The sequence below is a fragment of the Uloborus diversus genome, chromosome 1 (genome assembly GCF_026930045.1).
Source record: "Uloborus diversus isolate 005 chromosome 1, Udiv.v.3.1, whole genome shotgun sequence".
NCBI classification, from domain to species: Eukaryota; Metazoa; Arthropoda; class Arachnida; order Araneae; family Uloboridae; genus Uloborus; species Uloborus diversus.
The window spans coordinates 239,263,987-239,281,524 of record NC_072731.1 but is presented as its reverse complement, the minus strand read 5'-3'; the positions used below and the strand labels follow the sequence as shown (position 1 = coordinate 239,281,524).

Sequence of the window (17,538 nt, the reverse complement as noted above, 5' to 3'; positions counted from 1 at the left end):
ACTGAGTTTTGAAATAAACGATTTAATTGATGTATTTTTATTTTTTTTCAGCTGTGGAGATAAATGAGAGCTGTACGAATACGACTAGCTATATGAAGTGCAATACTGGCCATTACGTACCCAACATATACAGGTGCCGTTATGAATTTGATCAGTACGGATATCATCTGGGATGTCGAGACGTCACGCATTTAAGAAATTGTGGTAAACAAAAGAATTTATGCCTTTAATAGTTTAGCTCTGTCAATAGTAATCGTTTCTTTTTTTTAATCAAATTTTGTTGGTATAATATTTTTGGTCGACAGAATCAAAACAACGAACAATTTTTGCTCAATGAATTTTGCTGCTTAGTAAAATGTTCAAAGTCATCGTATATATTAAGTTCATTTCGACAAAAGACTTTCAAAAAAATACAGTACCTACATTAGTATTATCTAGTTTCATTAAACAGTCACATCATGATTTTGCAAAAGGAATCTCACGCTTACTTGTGTATGCCTTCTAAGCGGTACTCAAATCGATTCGTAGTGCAACGACTATAAAACTTGCAAAATACAATCAAATAAAAATCAAGAAAATCTAATTTCTATTTTTTTAAATATTATTTAGAATTTTGAAACCTCCATGTGTGTGTGGGGGGGGGGGGGGTTATTATAGCGATTTATTACTTTAAAAAAAAAATTCTTATTGTGAAAATTATTCGCAAGTATTATATTATGTCTGCGACAGTTACAGTATTATTGCTCTTTTATGTTCGGAATCACATTTGTTTCGTATGAGAAGCAAGCAATAGACTTCGGATTAAGTGGAAGAAGTTAACAGAGCAGCATGCAGTGTTCTACGCATTACAGTCGTAACTGAATAAAAAAAAAAAAAAAAAAAAAATCTCTGGTCACTAGCTATCTGGCTGTTAAGGGGGGAAACCAGTTTAGGAGGCCGAAGTTTTAGTGTTTTTCGTGATTTTTTTTTTAACAGAAAAGAAATTACTATCAGAATTTCTTCAAACTTGGAGGATATTTCATTCGTCTTTTTAAGTGCACCTTGTAATTTTTTGAAGTTATTTCCACCAGAATTAGTGGAGTTAGAAGCTACTGTCCGTGGGTGGTCAACATCAGAACTTGTGGCTGGTGTGCATTACCGAAGTCACAATTTTTTCCTGTAATCATTACAATTTTTCTTTCTCATAAACGACATATTTCCCTAGAATACAAACCTAATTGTGATCAAAAAAGTTGAATATTTAACGTTTTTGATGTGTTTGATTACAAGGTTATGTTTTTCCACCATTTTTTTTTTCACATTTCTTGCATTAAAATAATATTTTTATTAATAATATCATCAAAAATTAGGTTAATATAGAGTATAATTGAATAAAGAATATTCATACCAATTTTCAGAATGATTGATCAAAAACTCTTTGAGCTAGAATGCACACCAATTGGAAAAAAAAGTTGTTTCGGGGAAAACGAGTTTGAAAACAAATGCTATGAACGTTTTTGAATCTCCACAGTCACTTTAAGTATTCATAGCATCGGAACTAATGGGAATTTTTCACTCAAATTTTGGCAACATATTCTTGAACAGTTTTACTTACGTTTTATGACATAAAAAAGTGGATTTTTGACCAGTCTAAACTGGTGCCTTTTAAAGGTGTATTTTCGAGAATAGAGGGCCCTATCACAGAAAAACATCGGTAGCACTCCTCTTCGTGTTGACGTCATAACTCCTGCTTTAAACCGTCTCCGCACAGAAGTTCCGCAAGCGAAGAAGGTTTGGGGAAGGCGTTTTATCATCAATCCGAAGACGAATGCTACCGACCTTTTTCTGGAATAGGATTGGAAACAAAAATATCTTACCATCCATATGCCAATAACTTAACAATTTAACAATAACAAATTAACCGAAATTTATTATTTAACAATAATAAATTTCGGTTAAAAACCTAATAACAATTAGGTTTTTAACCGAAGTCCGTCATTCATATCTTTACGTACCCCGTTTCAGCGTAAAAACTATCACGTGGTATTTTCCATTTTACTAACTAATAAAAACCCCATCATTAGATACCAGTTCCTTAATTAATTTATTTTTTAAGCTGAAAAAATATATGGTTTTAAAAAATTGACTACTAAACATAAACTGTCTACTGATCATTGGTTATTAACTGAAAATTTGAGTTTTCATTCGTATCGAATTCTACTCGTAACTAATGACTAGTCGTGACCAATCTACTCGTAACCAATCGCGAAATGAACAACATTGACACTGAAAAAACTACGATTCCTTATCATTCACGATACTTTTAAAAACATGTCTACATTTCGCATTTATTGCGTATAGTCGAGAATATCTACTAATGATTCCACTGAATAAACTATTGTTATTCAAACTTTTCACTGTTTTTGACTAAAACGTTAACTTCTAGAAATGTTTTTCAACTAATGTTTGGTTTATGACATAAACATCTCAATGATGAGGTTTTTAATTGAAGGATGATTTTTGAAAAACTGGTAGCGCGTCACACCTGATGCAAAGAGAACAGCAAACAATCCTTGGTGGCTGAAAAAAAGAAAGAAAAAGAAAATAAATCATGCAAATGGTTACTTCATATAAATCATACAACTAGATAATGCTTTTGTACAATTGCTCCGTAATAGTTTTTACCGATTATAACTAAGAAATTTACAATGATTTATATTTTTAGCGAAAGTATTTAAAACGAAATAAAATGGATAATTTCGAAATTAAATAAATAAGGGAATTTAAGTTTTAAATAAAAACATCGTAGCCGATATGATTTGCTCATGGCGTGTGTTAAAATTAAACAAAAATTAAGGAAAATATAAATTTTTGAAATAATGAATGAAATTAAACTTGTTTAAAAAAAAAGGTTACTTTCTAGGAGCAGCGTGATAAAATATATCCTACTTCTCGAAAAACAGCAAACTTATTTTCACATATTCGCAACTCCAGAGCTCGAATACGCTACCTTGTGGTGCTTAACAATACTAAAGAAAAAGGTAAAACATTCCATTCCACGTGTTTTCTTTGGGGTAAATTACAGGCTTCAGAGAGTTTGAGACGTAATGTAATTTCAGAAGAATAGAAAAGAAAGCTTCCCACAAACACGATGAAAAATTACTGTCATTCACTAAGCGTCAAAGCAAGTTATAAGTTACGATTTGTGTTTGTTTTACCTTTTTCATCCGCCATTAGACAGTAGCTTCAGCTCCCCTATAGTTTATTGGAGTAACGGATTTTGTGTTCTGAAGTCCTAAACATCCTACAGCTAATTCAGTTTTACTAAAATATTGTGTAAATGCACTGTGTTTCCCAAAGCTATATTTATTTATTATTTATTTATTCAAACTTTCAATATTCATATTATATTATTTCTTTTTGCAAGAGAATTTCCGGTGTCCCAGTGACTACGTGAAATGTCCGAATTCGTACTGCATTCCCACGACGTACGTCTGCGATGGAAAATGGGACTGCATTGGAGGTGGAGATGAAGAAGACTGTGGTAAGTTCACAAATTTTGACACGCATTCTGACGAATAACAGTGCAGCGTAGACAGAACTTGGTTTGCATAAGAGCTCACAAGAGATCTCCTGCATTTATTTTTTTTCATTTTTATGCAAATTTTAACATTTTAGGCGAAATTAAGACTATTTACGGGTAAAAATAAGTTGTGAGGACTACAGGGCTCCTTCACCTCTTTTGATTAAAAATAAGCCCGAGCACAGGTAAATATTGAAGAGTACTTCGGGGGGCGGGGGGGAGAGAGATGGCTTGTAAATGAAATTCAAATATTAAGCTCCAATCAAATATACGGGGAGCCCAAAGCGGGTAGGCCTTCGTATGCCTCCCCCCTCCCCATGGTGTGTTAGCGGCGGCGAATACGTATATCGTGTTTACTCGAACACCCCCGAGTTATTATCAGTCCCAGCGAAGCAGCAGTGAAGCGGCATGGCGCAACTAGGCTTAAAATAAAAAAAATGATGCTTTTTTTTTTAAATGAAGTTTTGTAACTTGTGATTAATCGAAGACCAGCTTGTTTTTTTTTTTTTTTTTTTCCTGACCTTGATTTTCTTTTTCAAAAGAATAAGCATAACTTTTAAAAAGTTATTTTTTAGGATGCCACAATTAATTAGTCTATTAATTAGCTCAGTTATTTCTTTATGTTTTATAAACAAATGTACTGACTTTAAATTGGATAAGTACAACTGTTTTATATTTTTTTATATAATGGCAGGTAGCTATTCAACTATTTGAATCATTTATAACTTCATATTTGATTGGAAAATGTACCAAACCACAATTAGTTAAGCTTATCCGCTTTGGGCTCAACGGTAGGGCAAAGCGGATTTTTCACGTGTTTGTGATGTTTGATAATAAATAAATATTCGGTTTGAAATAATACAAAAATTACTTTTTATTTTGAAGTTCAAGAACCCTGCTAGGAAATAAAACCGAAATTGCTGCGATTGAAATCCAAAAACTACAATTTTCGAGCGTTCACCAAAAACCTACCCGCTTTGAGCCACATTCCCCTATATAACTCAAAAGCACGATCATAAAATCTATAGTTTGGGAATTCAACGTAAAAATAATGTATAAACATATTGATTTTTTTTTTTTAAGTTAAATGTTTATTAACATGTGTGTTAGCAAAGCAAAGTAATTTTGCTCATTATGATCAATGTTCTATTCAAATACATATACAATTTTCATGTTATATATTTGCTGCTTTTCCTGTCTTTAAGCAGTGTTACATTGACCAAAACCAAAACCACTCATTAAAGGGAAAAAAAAACATATGGTTTCAGGTAGAATGTCTCTTAGCAGCATAACAGAGAGTCTGTATGAAAAAATATAGGTGATTTGCAGGTTGCTATGCACCCGAACGATTTTGCACATCCCTACTCCTGACTTTAGGTCGGTTCATTGCATCTCCTTCGTAAACGCCCTGTTTATGAACTTTTTTAGTAATTGTTCTCTGAACTAAAAATATATTACACAAAGCAGTACGAAAATCTCGCATTCAATTTAGCGATACTTTATTTATAAATGGAAACAAAACTAATCACCAATAACTCTATTAAGATAAAATCAATTTCAAAAAAGAAGAAAACACTTTTTATGTTTAGCTAATTTTATATCGTCGCCTCACAGTAACAGTAGCATAGCTCACACTTAAATGCCTTACTGTTGCTTTGAAGTGATATTAATGCATGTGCCGTTCGTTAGATTTTAGAATCATGGTTTTCAAATTTGAATTTCAAAAAAGGGTAAATTCTCTTGAAGAAGAAATTTAACGAATATTTGATTTTTTTTTTGAAATGAAACGCTAGTAAACTTAATTTAAAATAACTATAACATTTTTAATCGTCGCAAAACAAACTTTCCTCATTTGTGTCTCAACCAAACAGAATTGTTTTGAAAATTGTATTGTTTAATCGTTTTGCTAATATTTTAAGAAATTAAGCTTTGAGTTAATGAATTATGCTTTATTTATTCATTTTATTTTGTTCATTTACTTATTGCCTTAACTCCGTCGCCATATGGTAGTATATGTAGCTATATAAAACCCCAAAGTAAGTTTTTCTTTACATATTTGTTGATTTAAGCATTATTTTTTCTGACGTAATAGCTCTGAATCAGTAATAATATCATTATTAATCAGCCAATATGATTTTTCCTATGTGTTTAGTCAAAAATTAAAATTAATGATTAAATAAAATTTTGTTATTATTTATTCTAATAAACTGATGAATTTCTGTAACACATTTCATCATTTTGTAAGCTGTTTCTTTCCTTTTTTATTTATTTATTTATTTATTTAATGTAAACGTCACTCAGTCGCAGAACTTTTCGTGAAAGTAGTTTTTCCTTCGTGTTTCATTGATAGATGGCAGCAGCAGCGTTCGTGTTAACAAGACAAGAGATACAAGAGATGCTATCCCGAGCAATTCGTTCCCAATGTTCCGAAAAGCAGCCGCATCTCAGAAAATAATCCCTAGCTTTTATTTTCACTTGATGTTTCATTTTAAGACATTCTAGTATGCACAGATTAAAAGACTCCGATGAATGAAAATAGATCCATACAAAATTCGCCCCAAATTCTAATTCATTAACAGTTCCGAACGACTTAAGATAAATCATAAAACTTATCACTTGAAAAAATAGTATCTCTTGTATCCTGTATTCAACAGTAGGAGCAATGTCACGCATCATAATATTTTAACGTAATTAAGTTACAACGAAAAAATAATTATAATTTAATTTTGCTTTACCATTATGCTATGGTCTACAAACAAAACGACAGCACCTCCTATCTGTAAATTGCGAGGAAAACCTCATCCCAGTTCTATAATTTAGCTCAATAATAAGTTTTACTAACATCCTGGATGAATGAAAATTTTGCCTAGAAAAGAACTATACGAACTTTTTTTTACTCTTTTAAGTAAATAATTACCACAATAAATAATAAAAATAAAGAGAGAAAAAATTGGTTTTCGAAACACTACTCAATTTTGTAGTGGTGCACATGTAACTGAAAAAGGTCGACAGTGGGTTAATGTCGACATTATACGATGGAAATTAACATTTAGATGCCAAAAGGACCGGTTGAAGGCCGAATATTTCCGTTGCAACGATGGTGAAAGTCGACATTCTCCAATACCAGTCTTTCACGGTAACACATACATTTTACACCTACTAATACGATGCGTGTTAAATTTTGTTTAATATTGCTATTTTAGGGGTTTGAACAAAGCGTAGTTTTTAGATGAAACAATTGTGAAGGATCCGTTATTTATATCGCTACCTATGACATTTTCTGGCTAAAAGCACTGGAGTATTTTTTTATTATATTTAATAATGCGGGTAGTGAATGTAAAAAAAAAAAAAATGATGAATCAATCTGGAGGAGAATAAAAAGTAATTTTTTGTTCACGGAAAAGAAAGACCGAAAGTAAATAAATAGATTGCCAGAAAAATTGCCACTTTGGTCACTTTTGGGGATTTTTCCTGGAATAAGAAAAAGTAAACATTCGCGTTCGCCGTCTGTTTGTCCCCAGTTTGTTCTTGTTGACAGGAAACAAACACCGGTTTGGCGTCGCCAACTGGCTTATTTTATTGTTTCAATCTAGTCTACCTTTCTCGCAAATGCAGCGTAAGCAAATTCATGCTTTTTTAATTAGTTTTTCTAACATCTTCAAATGGATCTTCATATGGAATACTAAAATGCATATCGAGTAATTTATTTATTTATTGATCAACTAGTGGTACCCGCACGGCTTTGTCCGTAGTAGAAAATTAAAAGGTCATTTGGTTCGCCTGTATATTTACAAATAATAGTGAATTTTTCGCCAATTTGCTCGTCCATGTTACAGTTCCACATTATGATAATTGGTAATTTAATCGTCCACCTAATGGTAATTTACACGGTAAAATGTTCTTAAAATTGGAATAAAAAAAGAACAAAATCTAATTTTTGAAAAATCGCTTAGAGATGCACACCCCCATGTACAAACTAATTTTGCGCCAAATTTCATGAAAATCGGCCGAACAGTCTAGCCGTTATGCACGTCACGGAGATCCAGACAGAGATTTGGACATCCAGACAGAGAGAGATCCAGACAGAGATACTTTCAGCTTTATTATTAGTAAAAAAGATAACTATACATGCTCAATTAACGCAAATCCGACAGTAAAACTGACTTTATTTCAGATTCTTACAATTGTCCCGGTCAATATAAATGCTACAATCGCAGCTCCTGTTTACCACTAGAAAAACTGTGCGATGGAATCAGGCATTGTCCTCATGGCGACGACGAACTCTTGTGTGGTAAGCAACGTTCTTTCTTTCAAATAATTTCAAGAAAATTTCACTTCAAATGCCGACTTCATAGCTTCATTCATGTTCAAAAACGTTTCGAAGTTTGCATGTCTTTTTTCTTCGCACAGTGTGAAATAAAAACCTGATGAATTACTTGTAATCACATTATGTACTATAGTAAAGTCTATGATGTTTAAATATTTCCGTGAAATGTTTCATTTTTAAGATCTTGTGTGTCCGAAGAACTGCATATGTGTGGGGCTTTTCGTCTCCTGCATGCGTAAGAATGCATCCATGCTACCACTGGACTTGCCGAAGGAAGTGAGAAAGCTGTAAGTTTATTTTGAGTTGTAATATTTCGAATTTACTCAGTTCGGTTCTTTTCCCAGGGCTGCGGAGTCGGAGTCGGCTGATTTTGTTGTAAAGAACTCGGAGTCGGAAATCGAGGTTTAGAATTCCAAGAGAGTCGGTCTCGGTCATTTTCTCTCTAAGTTCACAACTTCACCAGTGCTTACGGAGTAAGAGTCGGAATCGGACTGATTTTGAATTAAAGGAGTCGGATTCGAAAGCAGTAAAGTAACCAAAGTCGAAAATTTTCCCTCTGACTCCTGCCCATTCCTTCAACTTTATTCTTCCACCTTTCCTGGAGGAAAAAGGTACTTAGGACATAGCCGCCAACTCCCCTGATTCGTCCGGGAGACTAATGAATTTTTATACATTCTCCTGAAATCCCTAAAACAGTAAATATCGACCAAATTTCAACAAAACGACAAAATTCACTAAAAACAAGACTTTTCAGTAGTTGAATGTGGGCAAAATGAAATAGCGGGGCAAAGTGGATAGGTGAAATATTTACTCTGCATTTTGCGCCACTTATCTGGTAATATTTTAACAATGTAGTTGCACATGTTGTCTACTACAGTCAGTAAAAAAAAATACCGCCGAATATTAAAGCATATGATAACACAGGCAATTTTCAAAAATTGATACACTTATTATTATAATTGTTGAAAGTCAAAATTCTTTTTTATATTATAAAATGATAAATTTCTTATTATTAACATTTTAAGTATTAATTGAGGCCTACTAATATGCAGTGCAATATTTATTTAGTTAATATTAAGCTCATTTGTGTTTTAAATATTTTGCTTAGGTAGTCTAGTACATGCTTGGTAAAGTGAATGAGGCAAAGTGAAATATGTAGCTTATTTCGTTTACTGACTCCACCTTTTACTAAAATACTAACGTATTCATATATTAATTGATTCATTTACATTCCTTCCTTTAGTAATTCACTTATTTATTCATTCATTCCCTTATTTTCTTATTCATTCACTCTATTATGCGCTCATTTACTTTTCTTTACATATTAATTGAATAATTAATTTAACTATTCGTTTATTGATCCATTTTCTTTTCATTTATTCATTCAAAATTTTATTTATTGATTCATTTGATCAAAAATACTTTTTACAATCAAACACAAAATATTTCATTGCAAAAATATTTCATTTTACACTTTGCCCCATGAAAAAAAGTGAAATTTTCCACTATTTTCGGAGGCTCAAAATTACTACCAAAAATTAAAAATAATATTTCAATGAAAGTTTTATCATAAAATACAATGTTCTTTCTTTTTGTACTGTATCTTTCAGAACAAATTTTCAATTTGTTCATTTTGAAATAGCTCAATGATCTTATCCATTTCACTTTGCCACACATTCCCTTACTTAGTGAAAAATCCCAACGGTAAAACAATCACATTCGCAAAATCGAAATTTTTTCATATACAAGTATGAAAACTGTAAAAGTCTGATAATTTCTGAAACATTTTTTCTTTCATTTTCCTTCGTTTAAAAATTTTTATTTCTCTAAAAAAATCCAGTTTTTCCATGAACTTCCAAAATTTTTACCCCTGCTCTTAGAAATATTTATCATCACTTACAAGAAAAAGCAAACTTCTGGCTACTTTAAATTATTTTTATACGCCTGAAAGATGTTTTTTAACTTAAAAAAAATATCATCTCGATTTCCGAATTTGAGGTCCTGATGGATTTCCGAACACCAAACAATTGCGGGTCCTATACAGGCTAAGGTTAAGAAATCTCTATTTATATATTAGAAATCCTTTTTGCACCCAAATTTTCGAAGTTGAATTCATTCATGCGAAAAAGCCCTAAAGTTTACGTCTAAGTCTTCTTAGTGCTCAGCTTTCACTATTGGCACCGATGCAATTATAAAACATAGAAAAATTTCATTTGTCACATTAGTATTTCTCTAATAGCTATAAATTTTTAAAAGGTAAAGATACTATTTTTTTTTCTCTTATTTTTTAACAGATCACTGGAAATAAAATATTTTCAAAATTTCTGTTCGTTTTAATATATTGACCAATCTTTAATCAATCCTAGGCTCTTGCATACAAATGCTTTGTAATATAAGAAATAATAGAACATATTGCAGCAGTTACTTCAACGATTTGATTTTTGTACAAAAAATCCAGGAATAATTAAACGATCGTCGTAGCAACAAAAACTGGGACATATTCTCTCCACATTAGCATGCATAATACACGAATTTATTTCTGGTACGCGAACGTTCGTGTGTCACGAAGCAAGGAATGATTTCCAATTTTGTAATTTTGCGTTACGTCTTTATGTTTCTCGCAACAAGTTAAAGATTGAGGAAATATTTTTATAAAATATAAAAAGTTACAAACCTTCAAATTGCTTTCAAGAAAAGAAAAAAAACTAAGGAGCTACCAAATCAAAAGAATAAAAATCTGTGGTAAGTCATCAAGTTATACCTTACACTATCGTTAATATTTAACACTATAATCAAAAAAGAGAAATTCTTAGATACAAAACCTTTGTTATAAGCACTTAGTCGGGGCTAATGCAGAATAACAAGAAAACACCAATAGCCTGGTTACGCAGCAGTTTCGCCCTTGTTTTGGGCTAATCAGTCAAACCTTTTTTGTGCTGTATAAATTTTAACTACCCGTGTGAAGGTAATCTCAGATTAAATGATAATCTGTCTCCTGTTTGTTTAGGCTACTCTTGACCGGTGAGCATAGAGCATGGGCGAAACTGCTATGTCTGAAATTTGTAACAGTGCTGTTGGTGTTTGGTTGAAGATCATTGTTCTTTATCGGTAAATAAAGGCAGTCTGATAACAGGATGATAATGCAACCTACGGCCTGCGGGCTACATCAGGCCTGCGAAGCTGATCCATGTGGCCTGTTGTTTTGTTTAGTGATACAAATCGAAAAGCACGACTAATGACAATGTAGCAAATTTGAAGCCAAGTATTCAGAAGTTATTTTCTGAAAAATAGATGTATTTAATACAAGAAGCATAGTAATGATAACAACAATTATTTGTTCTTTAATTTTCTTTCCTTTTCCATACTTTCCTATATTGTTAAGGAAATTTTTTAATATTTTGAAACTTTATGCGTGTCCTGGCCATGAGAATAATTTTAAAATGAGGTGCAACCTTCGAGTAGAAAAAGTGTGGGTCACCTTTGACACCATACATTAGTTCTTGTCATAAACCTTGTAAGAAAACATTATTTTAGGAACTCGAAAGGTCATGAATTAATTAATATTAATTACCATTCACATACCTTCAATATCTTAAGGGACAAATGCGAAATTTTAGATGAAAACAATATACAAATGAGACAGTGACAATGACAAGCAAAGGTATGTAAGTGGACATTTTCAAGCTTTGAGTAAAACGCAATTAAAGATAACGTCCTAGGTCCTTGATTTTTTTTTTTTCTAAATCATGCTGTACAGGAGCTCCTATCTCTTGCCCTAAGACAGAGGAGATGTCCAACTTCTATTTCTACTGGTTACCTCCCATTCTTCCATTTTGCCACTTACATCCCTTTTCTTCTCACTGCCTTAAATGATGTTTCACTAGTCAGGACCAGTATCACCATGACAGTAACTGACACCATAAAAGTGCTACCATACAGAGCAGTGTGTTTAAGAATTTAAAAATCTTTCGAAATGCACTATCATCAAGATACAAGTTTTCTTGCATATCCTTCCTCAGTTAAAATAATATATCTAATGCAAAACGTGCATTAGCAATACGTCCATGAATCTCAAAATAATGATCAAAACACACGATCCATAAAAACGTTTATTTATATTTATACATAACGAATTGGGACTTTCAGTAGACAAAAAATAATGTTACACTAAGGCTGTATTAAACTTTATGCCATCTAAAAGTCAAGTAAATGACGGACTCAATTAAAAAATACATTTTTTTTCACAAGTTTTGTTACAGTGAAACCTGTGTATAACGATACTGTCTATAACGATAACCTGCCTATTACGATATTTTTTTAGGTCCAACAATATCGTTGTAGACAGGTTTTACTATGTGTTTTGTGTATTTTTATGTATTATATTTTCTGTTACCAAATGTATGTTACATGTTTACAATACTAAATGAAAATATTTTATTTTTCAATTTTAGAGATTTCAGCTTTAACAGATTGGATTTGCAAAAGACAGATTTTTCACGTTTCTGGACTCTCGGAGAGTTGTAAGCATTATGTTTTTGTTTTATTGTACTCACTCATTTTTTAAGAATTTTAATTTTCCAAAACATTAAATGTAGAGACGTAATATATTTCTGTTGTCGTAACTACCAATATAAAATGCTCTAAAACTCTTGTTTTCCGTAGAATTCTTCAGTATAACTATTTAACAGTCATATCACCAAAACGATTCGTGCATTTGGGGAATTTGTACAAGCTGTAAGTATCCTTTAATGCTACTAATTTTATTGATGAATGTATAAAAAAGTTGTAAGATATAAAGTGAAGAAACCTCATTTTTTAACTTTATTATTGGTTTCCATTTTCTTATTATTTTTTTTTAATTTTAAATAAATTAATATTATATACTGCTTTAAATTTTCTTTCAGGGATTTAAGCCACAATAAACTCATATCAATAGCATCATCAGCGTTCGAAGGTTTAACTAATGTGCGTCTGCTGTAAGTTTATTCATTGAGCATTTTCCGAAAATTTAAAAGTTCTAATTTGATTCAAAGATTTGCTTGTTAACTTGTATACTTTCTTTAATGAGTGTGATATGTATGAAGAAGAATTAGTAAAACGAAGTCCAAGGGACCTTTCAAATCAATTCGTTTTAACCGTAGTTCGTCTTACCCGAAAAAATATAAAACAAAAAAATACGACGGGGATCGGAAATGCAGCTCGTTTTTGCAGTAATTCGTTTTAAGCGTATTCAAATAAACGAATTTCAACTGCATTAAACTTTAAGGGTCGTAGAAATACTCTTACTTCTCCCTCTCAAAATTGTTGGCAGCAATGTCCTGGTTTGGTTGCAAATTTACATATTCGATACATAGGTGCAACATGTAACATTAACAAGAAACACAACGAGAAACCCGTTCCATGGGCAACCGAAAGCTTTTGGTAAATGGACAGAAACGGACAAGCGTCCGAAAACCGCATACAACTTTTTGCTGGAGTTGATAGGATGCAAACAGCATTACACCCTCGTAGACTTCACTTTGCCCGTTTAATTCAAGATTCGGGCTTTCAATGGCGGCCAGTGGTTGCAGCTGTGGAGTTGTGCATCTAGTTATACCAAAGAAGAATATCGTTGCTTATTCTGCATTATATAATGTAAAAGTAAATGTTGTCCGTGGGTACAGTAGTTTCCCCTATGTATGTCACTTTCTTTTGTCAATTTTCTTATTATTGTCTCATTATTCTAATTTTTCTAGAAATTACAACATATGAAACCGTGCCATGATATATGTGACTGTCAACATCAAACTTAAATCTTTCACTGCACGGTCAGAAACTTTTTAAATAAAAACTTTAAACTTGAAGACGAATTAAGGAGTGGTTAATGAAGTACTTATGCGTATCGTAACATGACATGTGCATTATTGAACAGTAGGGTTTTTCATATTACATTAATTTATATCTGTACAAAAAATATACATTTTAAAGTTGTCTGCCAAATTAATCTGTAGCAAAAGTTTGCACATGGGGAGTAAATGACTTTCGAAGTAGATACTATTTTCATATTTCAAAATTGTCTCTTACAGTTTAGGGCATTTTATAACACACCCATTCTCATAGAACTTAATACATAATTTCATTTATTAATAGACATTGCATTGTGTTCCGGTTAATACTTTCTTTTATTTGTTTAGGTTTCTTGATAATAATCCAAACATTGCAGAAATTGAACCAGAGGCTTTTAATGGACTCACTAATCTGCCAACTTTGTAAGCCCAAGTTTGTTTTTGTATATACTTATTTTTGTATTTATTTTACTCACAAAACGAAACAACATTACTTTTCGCCTGCAAAATATTTAGCTATTAAATAATTTTCAAAATCTATTTTCTTTGAGGAAAAAGCAACACGTATTCAATCTAATGACCGACACATTCGGTTTTAAATTGATACAATTCTTTCGTTTAATTTTAATAGATGATCCGAAATCCGACTAAAATACCTTTTTATTACAATTATTATTTTTATTATTATTATTATTACTACAATTATTATCATCATCATCGTCGTCGTCAACATCATCATCAGAATGACACTTATTGCAGAAGACATTCAAATACATTATTTTTCTTCTCAATCCCAAATATTTTTGCACAATCAAAGAAATAAAAGTTTAAAAAAAACGAAACAAACGGCAAGCATTCAAGTATAAAGGCGTTATTTTATTAAAGTACTTTGAAGTAATTTTGTAACACCACAATTTTTTGAAAACTACAAAGCATGAAAGGCATGCATTATTTAGGTCTAACAGTTTCAAACAGTAAAGAGAGAAAAATGATCCTTTAAATAATTTTTTTGAAGTATTATTATTTTGTGCAACAACTTCATTTAATTTTGAATTATTTCAGGAATTTATCTGGTATTTCACTGAAGGTTTTAAGGAGAAGCACATTTAATGGCATGTCAAGTTTAAGGACATTGTATGTATGATGTTTTGTTTCATTTTACTTATTCGACATTTTTTTACAAAGTAAGATTTTCGCTGACCGAAAGTATACGAATAAACTAATTTTAATTGTCTAAATAATTTTAAAAATGTATGAACCACTAAAAAGTGGGTTTAGTTCATAAATGTGTTTTGAAAATAAAACATTACAACTTTTCTAAGGAATTTTTTTTTTTACTAATAAAAAGCTACAGTAAAATATTTTGACAACTTCGAATTTTTTATAAATTAAGGAGTTTCATGCTTTTTTTAAATTTTATTTTTAAATTTTGTAATTTTAGTTATTATTTGTAAAATTTAGACCATTAGCCATCGTAGTTGTTACAATGTGTATAGTAAATATATAATATATATTAAGAATGAGGAATTCATAAGTTAAATATTTTTCTTAGGAACCTTCAAAATAACAACATTCGAAAAGTTGAAAGTGGTGCTTTCGTTGGTCTACATTCAGTCACTGTACTGTAAGTAAATATTGTTGTTACTAAGTTTATTATTTGTAATTATTTACTTTTTTATAAGTTTAATAACATTTCAATTATTTCAGTGACTTGAAAGGAAATGAGATTCAGGATTTCACATCGTATATTTTCACAGGGTTGAAATCCTTGGAGTATTTGTAAGTATTCATTGATTTTCGCATAACCTCAAATAAATGTTTTGAAAATTGTTATTCACGAACTAAATACTTACGTCGGCAAATCCATGTTCAGTTACTTAAAAGCTGCTCATTAAATGTTGTTTTGCAGTTTCGTTTGCTAGAGGGGGAAATTAACGCATTAATTTAATAACAAATAGAATGGTCCATTTGAGTAAACAATGAACTTAATCTTCACTTTCCATTTTACGTTGACTGAAAATAATCCTAAAAAAATCCTTCAAATCAAACGTGCATAACCTCTGTTTATTTTTAACCCCCGACACACAAAGGAAATGGATTATAAGTCTGACGTGTCTGTGTATGTGTGTGTCTGTCTGTGGCACTCTAGCGCTAAACGGATGGACCGATTTTAAAAAAAAATGTTTGAAAGGAGAGTTGATCGAATGTGTTCTTAGCTGTGTTGCATTTTTGGATGACATTAATTTACGAAGATATTAATTAAAAACCCCTAAAAGGTTTTTCGTGATTTTTGCAGTGAAAACATAGTTAAAAAATTTTAAATTTAATACCAAAATAGAGAGAATTTTTTTTTCCCCGTGTCTGATAGAATGTGTTTAGAACTTAAATGTTTCATAGAATTCGAATTATAACAGTTTTAAAGCAGATTTTAATAACAGCTAAACCTTTATTCACGCAATTGATAACGAATTCATTGTTGACCGACAAGGAAGTAAAACGCAATAATTTTAAATTTTCATCGGTTGCCAGTTTCTATTTAATAGCAAATAAAATACTTGACATTGATTTTTAATTATCTAAGGCTTTTAAAAGTATTTAAATTTTCCCTCTTGATTCTTCAGTTGCGACTCAGTCGGGGTTTCAAAATTCTTAATTTTATCGTTGCTTATTCCTGTTACATATTAAACATTTGAATTTTCTCCTTTTCAGATACAGCGATTCCTACACATTCTGCTGCATGGCTTCCCCTCAAGTCCCCATTGACAACTGTCTTCCGCCGCCTGACGAGATATCATCTTGCGAAGATCTCATGAGCAGCCAATTGCAAAGATCATTCCTCTGGGTACTTGGCATCATAGCCTTAGTCTGCAACCTTTTTGTCATCATATGGCGCTTCAATACTAAAGGTTCCGGTCCCAGCTGCTTTGGAAGTCTCTGCTGCTCGGATTTCTGGCGTTTCAACACAAAAGACTCAAGTCGCATCAGTTCCACCCTCATTCTAAGTCTAGGATGTGCAGATTTCCTCATGGGCGTATACCTGGTCATCATAGCCAGTGTAGATGTCTATTACAGGAGCATTTACATCGAAAACTCCGACAAGTGGAAGAGGAGTACTCTTTGTAAGATATGTGGCTTCCTGTCTACAGTATCCAGTGAAGTTTCAGTTCTAACGTTGATGTTCATTACGTTGGACCGTTTAATATGTCTTTGCTTTCCTCTCTCCCAACGACGGTTCAGCCTTCAGTTTACATACAGACTCATCATCGCTTCATGGATAGTCGCTGCCACAATGGCTGTCGTGCCCTTAGTCGTAGAACCTTATTTCCATGGAAGGTTCTATGCACGCTCAGGAGTGTGTTTGGCCTTGCACATCACCAACCACAGACCCGCTGGTTGGGAGTACTCAGTGGCTATTTTCTTCTGCATCAATTCTTTAGCATTCATCATCATCGTATCTGCTTATTTGTACATGTACATTACGATAAAGAAGTCATATCAGAACATGAATCGTTTGATGTCCCGGCAGTCTAGAGAAAATAAAATTGGCCTACAGATGGCTCTGATTGTGATGACAAACTCTATGTGCTGGTTTCCGATTATTGTCATGGGTTTATTGGCCTTGTCTGGCGTAAATGTTACAGGTAATTATTGTTTGGATAAACATGCGTATAGCAAGCCAGAAATTTTTAAAAAATACATTAGATTTTCGTAATTAATATTTCTTTCAAACTCATATAGATGGTTTTCAAAACGACTGACGGTTTGGTGTCCTGACCTTATCCGTTCATTTTTATGTTAATAAAATACTTTTTTTGCTTTGCAAA

General features: G+C 32.1%; 1 protein-coding gene across 1 annotated transcript in view; it reads left to right on the top strand.

The window, feature by feature from the left end:
• Window positions 1-17,538, top strand: part of LOC129219482 (uncharacterized) — a 69,362-nt gene that overhangs the window by 46,177 nt on the left and 5,647 nt on the right. The window contains exons 27-39 of the mRNA XM_054853869.1: window positions 52-204; window positions 3,407-3,523; window positions 7,737-7,853; window positions 8,071-8,176; window positions 12,341-12,409; window positions 12,552-12,623; window positions 12,794-12,865; window positions 14,063-14,137; window positions 14,777-14,848; window positions 15,267-15,338; window positions 15,422-15,493; window positions 16,424-16,620; window positions 16,684-17,355. Of these exons, the coding sequence (XP_054709844.1) occupies window positions 52-204; window positions 3,407-3,523; window positions 7,737-7,853; window positions 8,071-8,176; window positions 12,341-12,409; window positions 12,552-12,623; window positions 12,794-12,865; window positions 14,063-14,137; window positions 14,777-14,848; window positions 15,267-15,338; window positions 15,422-15,493; window positions 16,424-16,620; window positions 16,684-17,355 (1,866 nt within the window). The remainder of the gene's footprint in view (window positions 1-51; window positions 205-3,406; window positions 3,524-7,736; window positions 7,854-8,070; window positions 8,177-12,340; window positions 12,410-12,551; window positions 12,624-12,793; window positions 12,866-14,062; window positions 14,138-14,776; window positions 14,849-15,266; window positions 15,339-15,421; window positions 15,494-16,423; window positions 16,621-16,683; window positions 17,356-17,538) is intronic.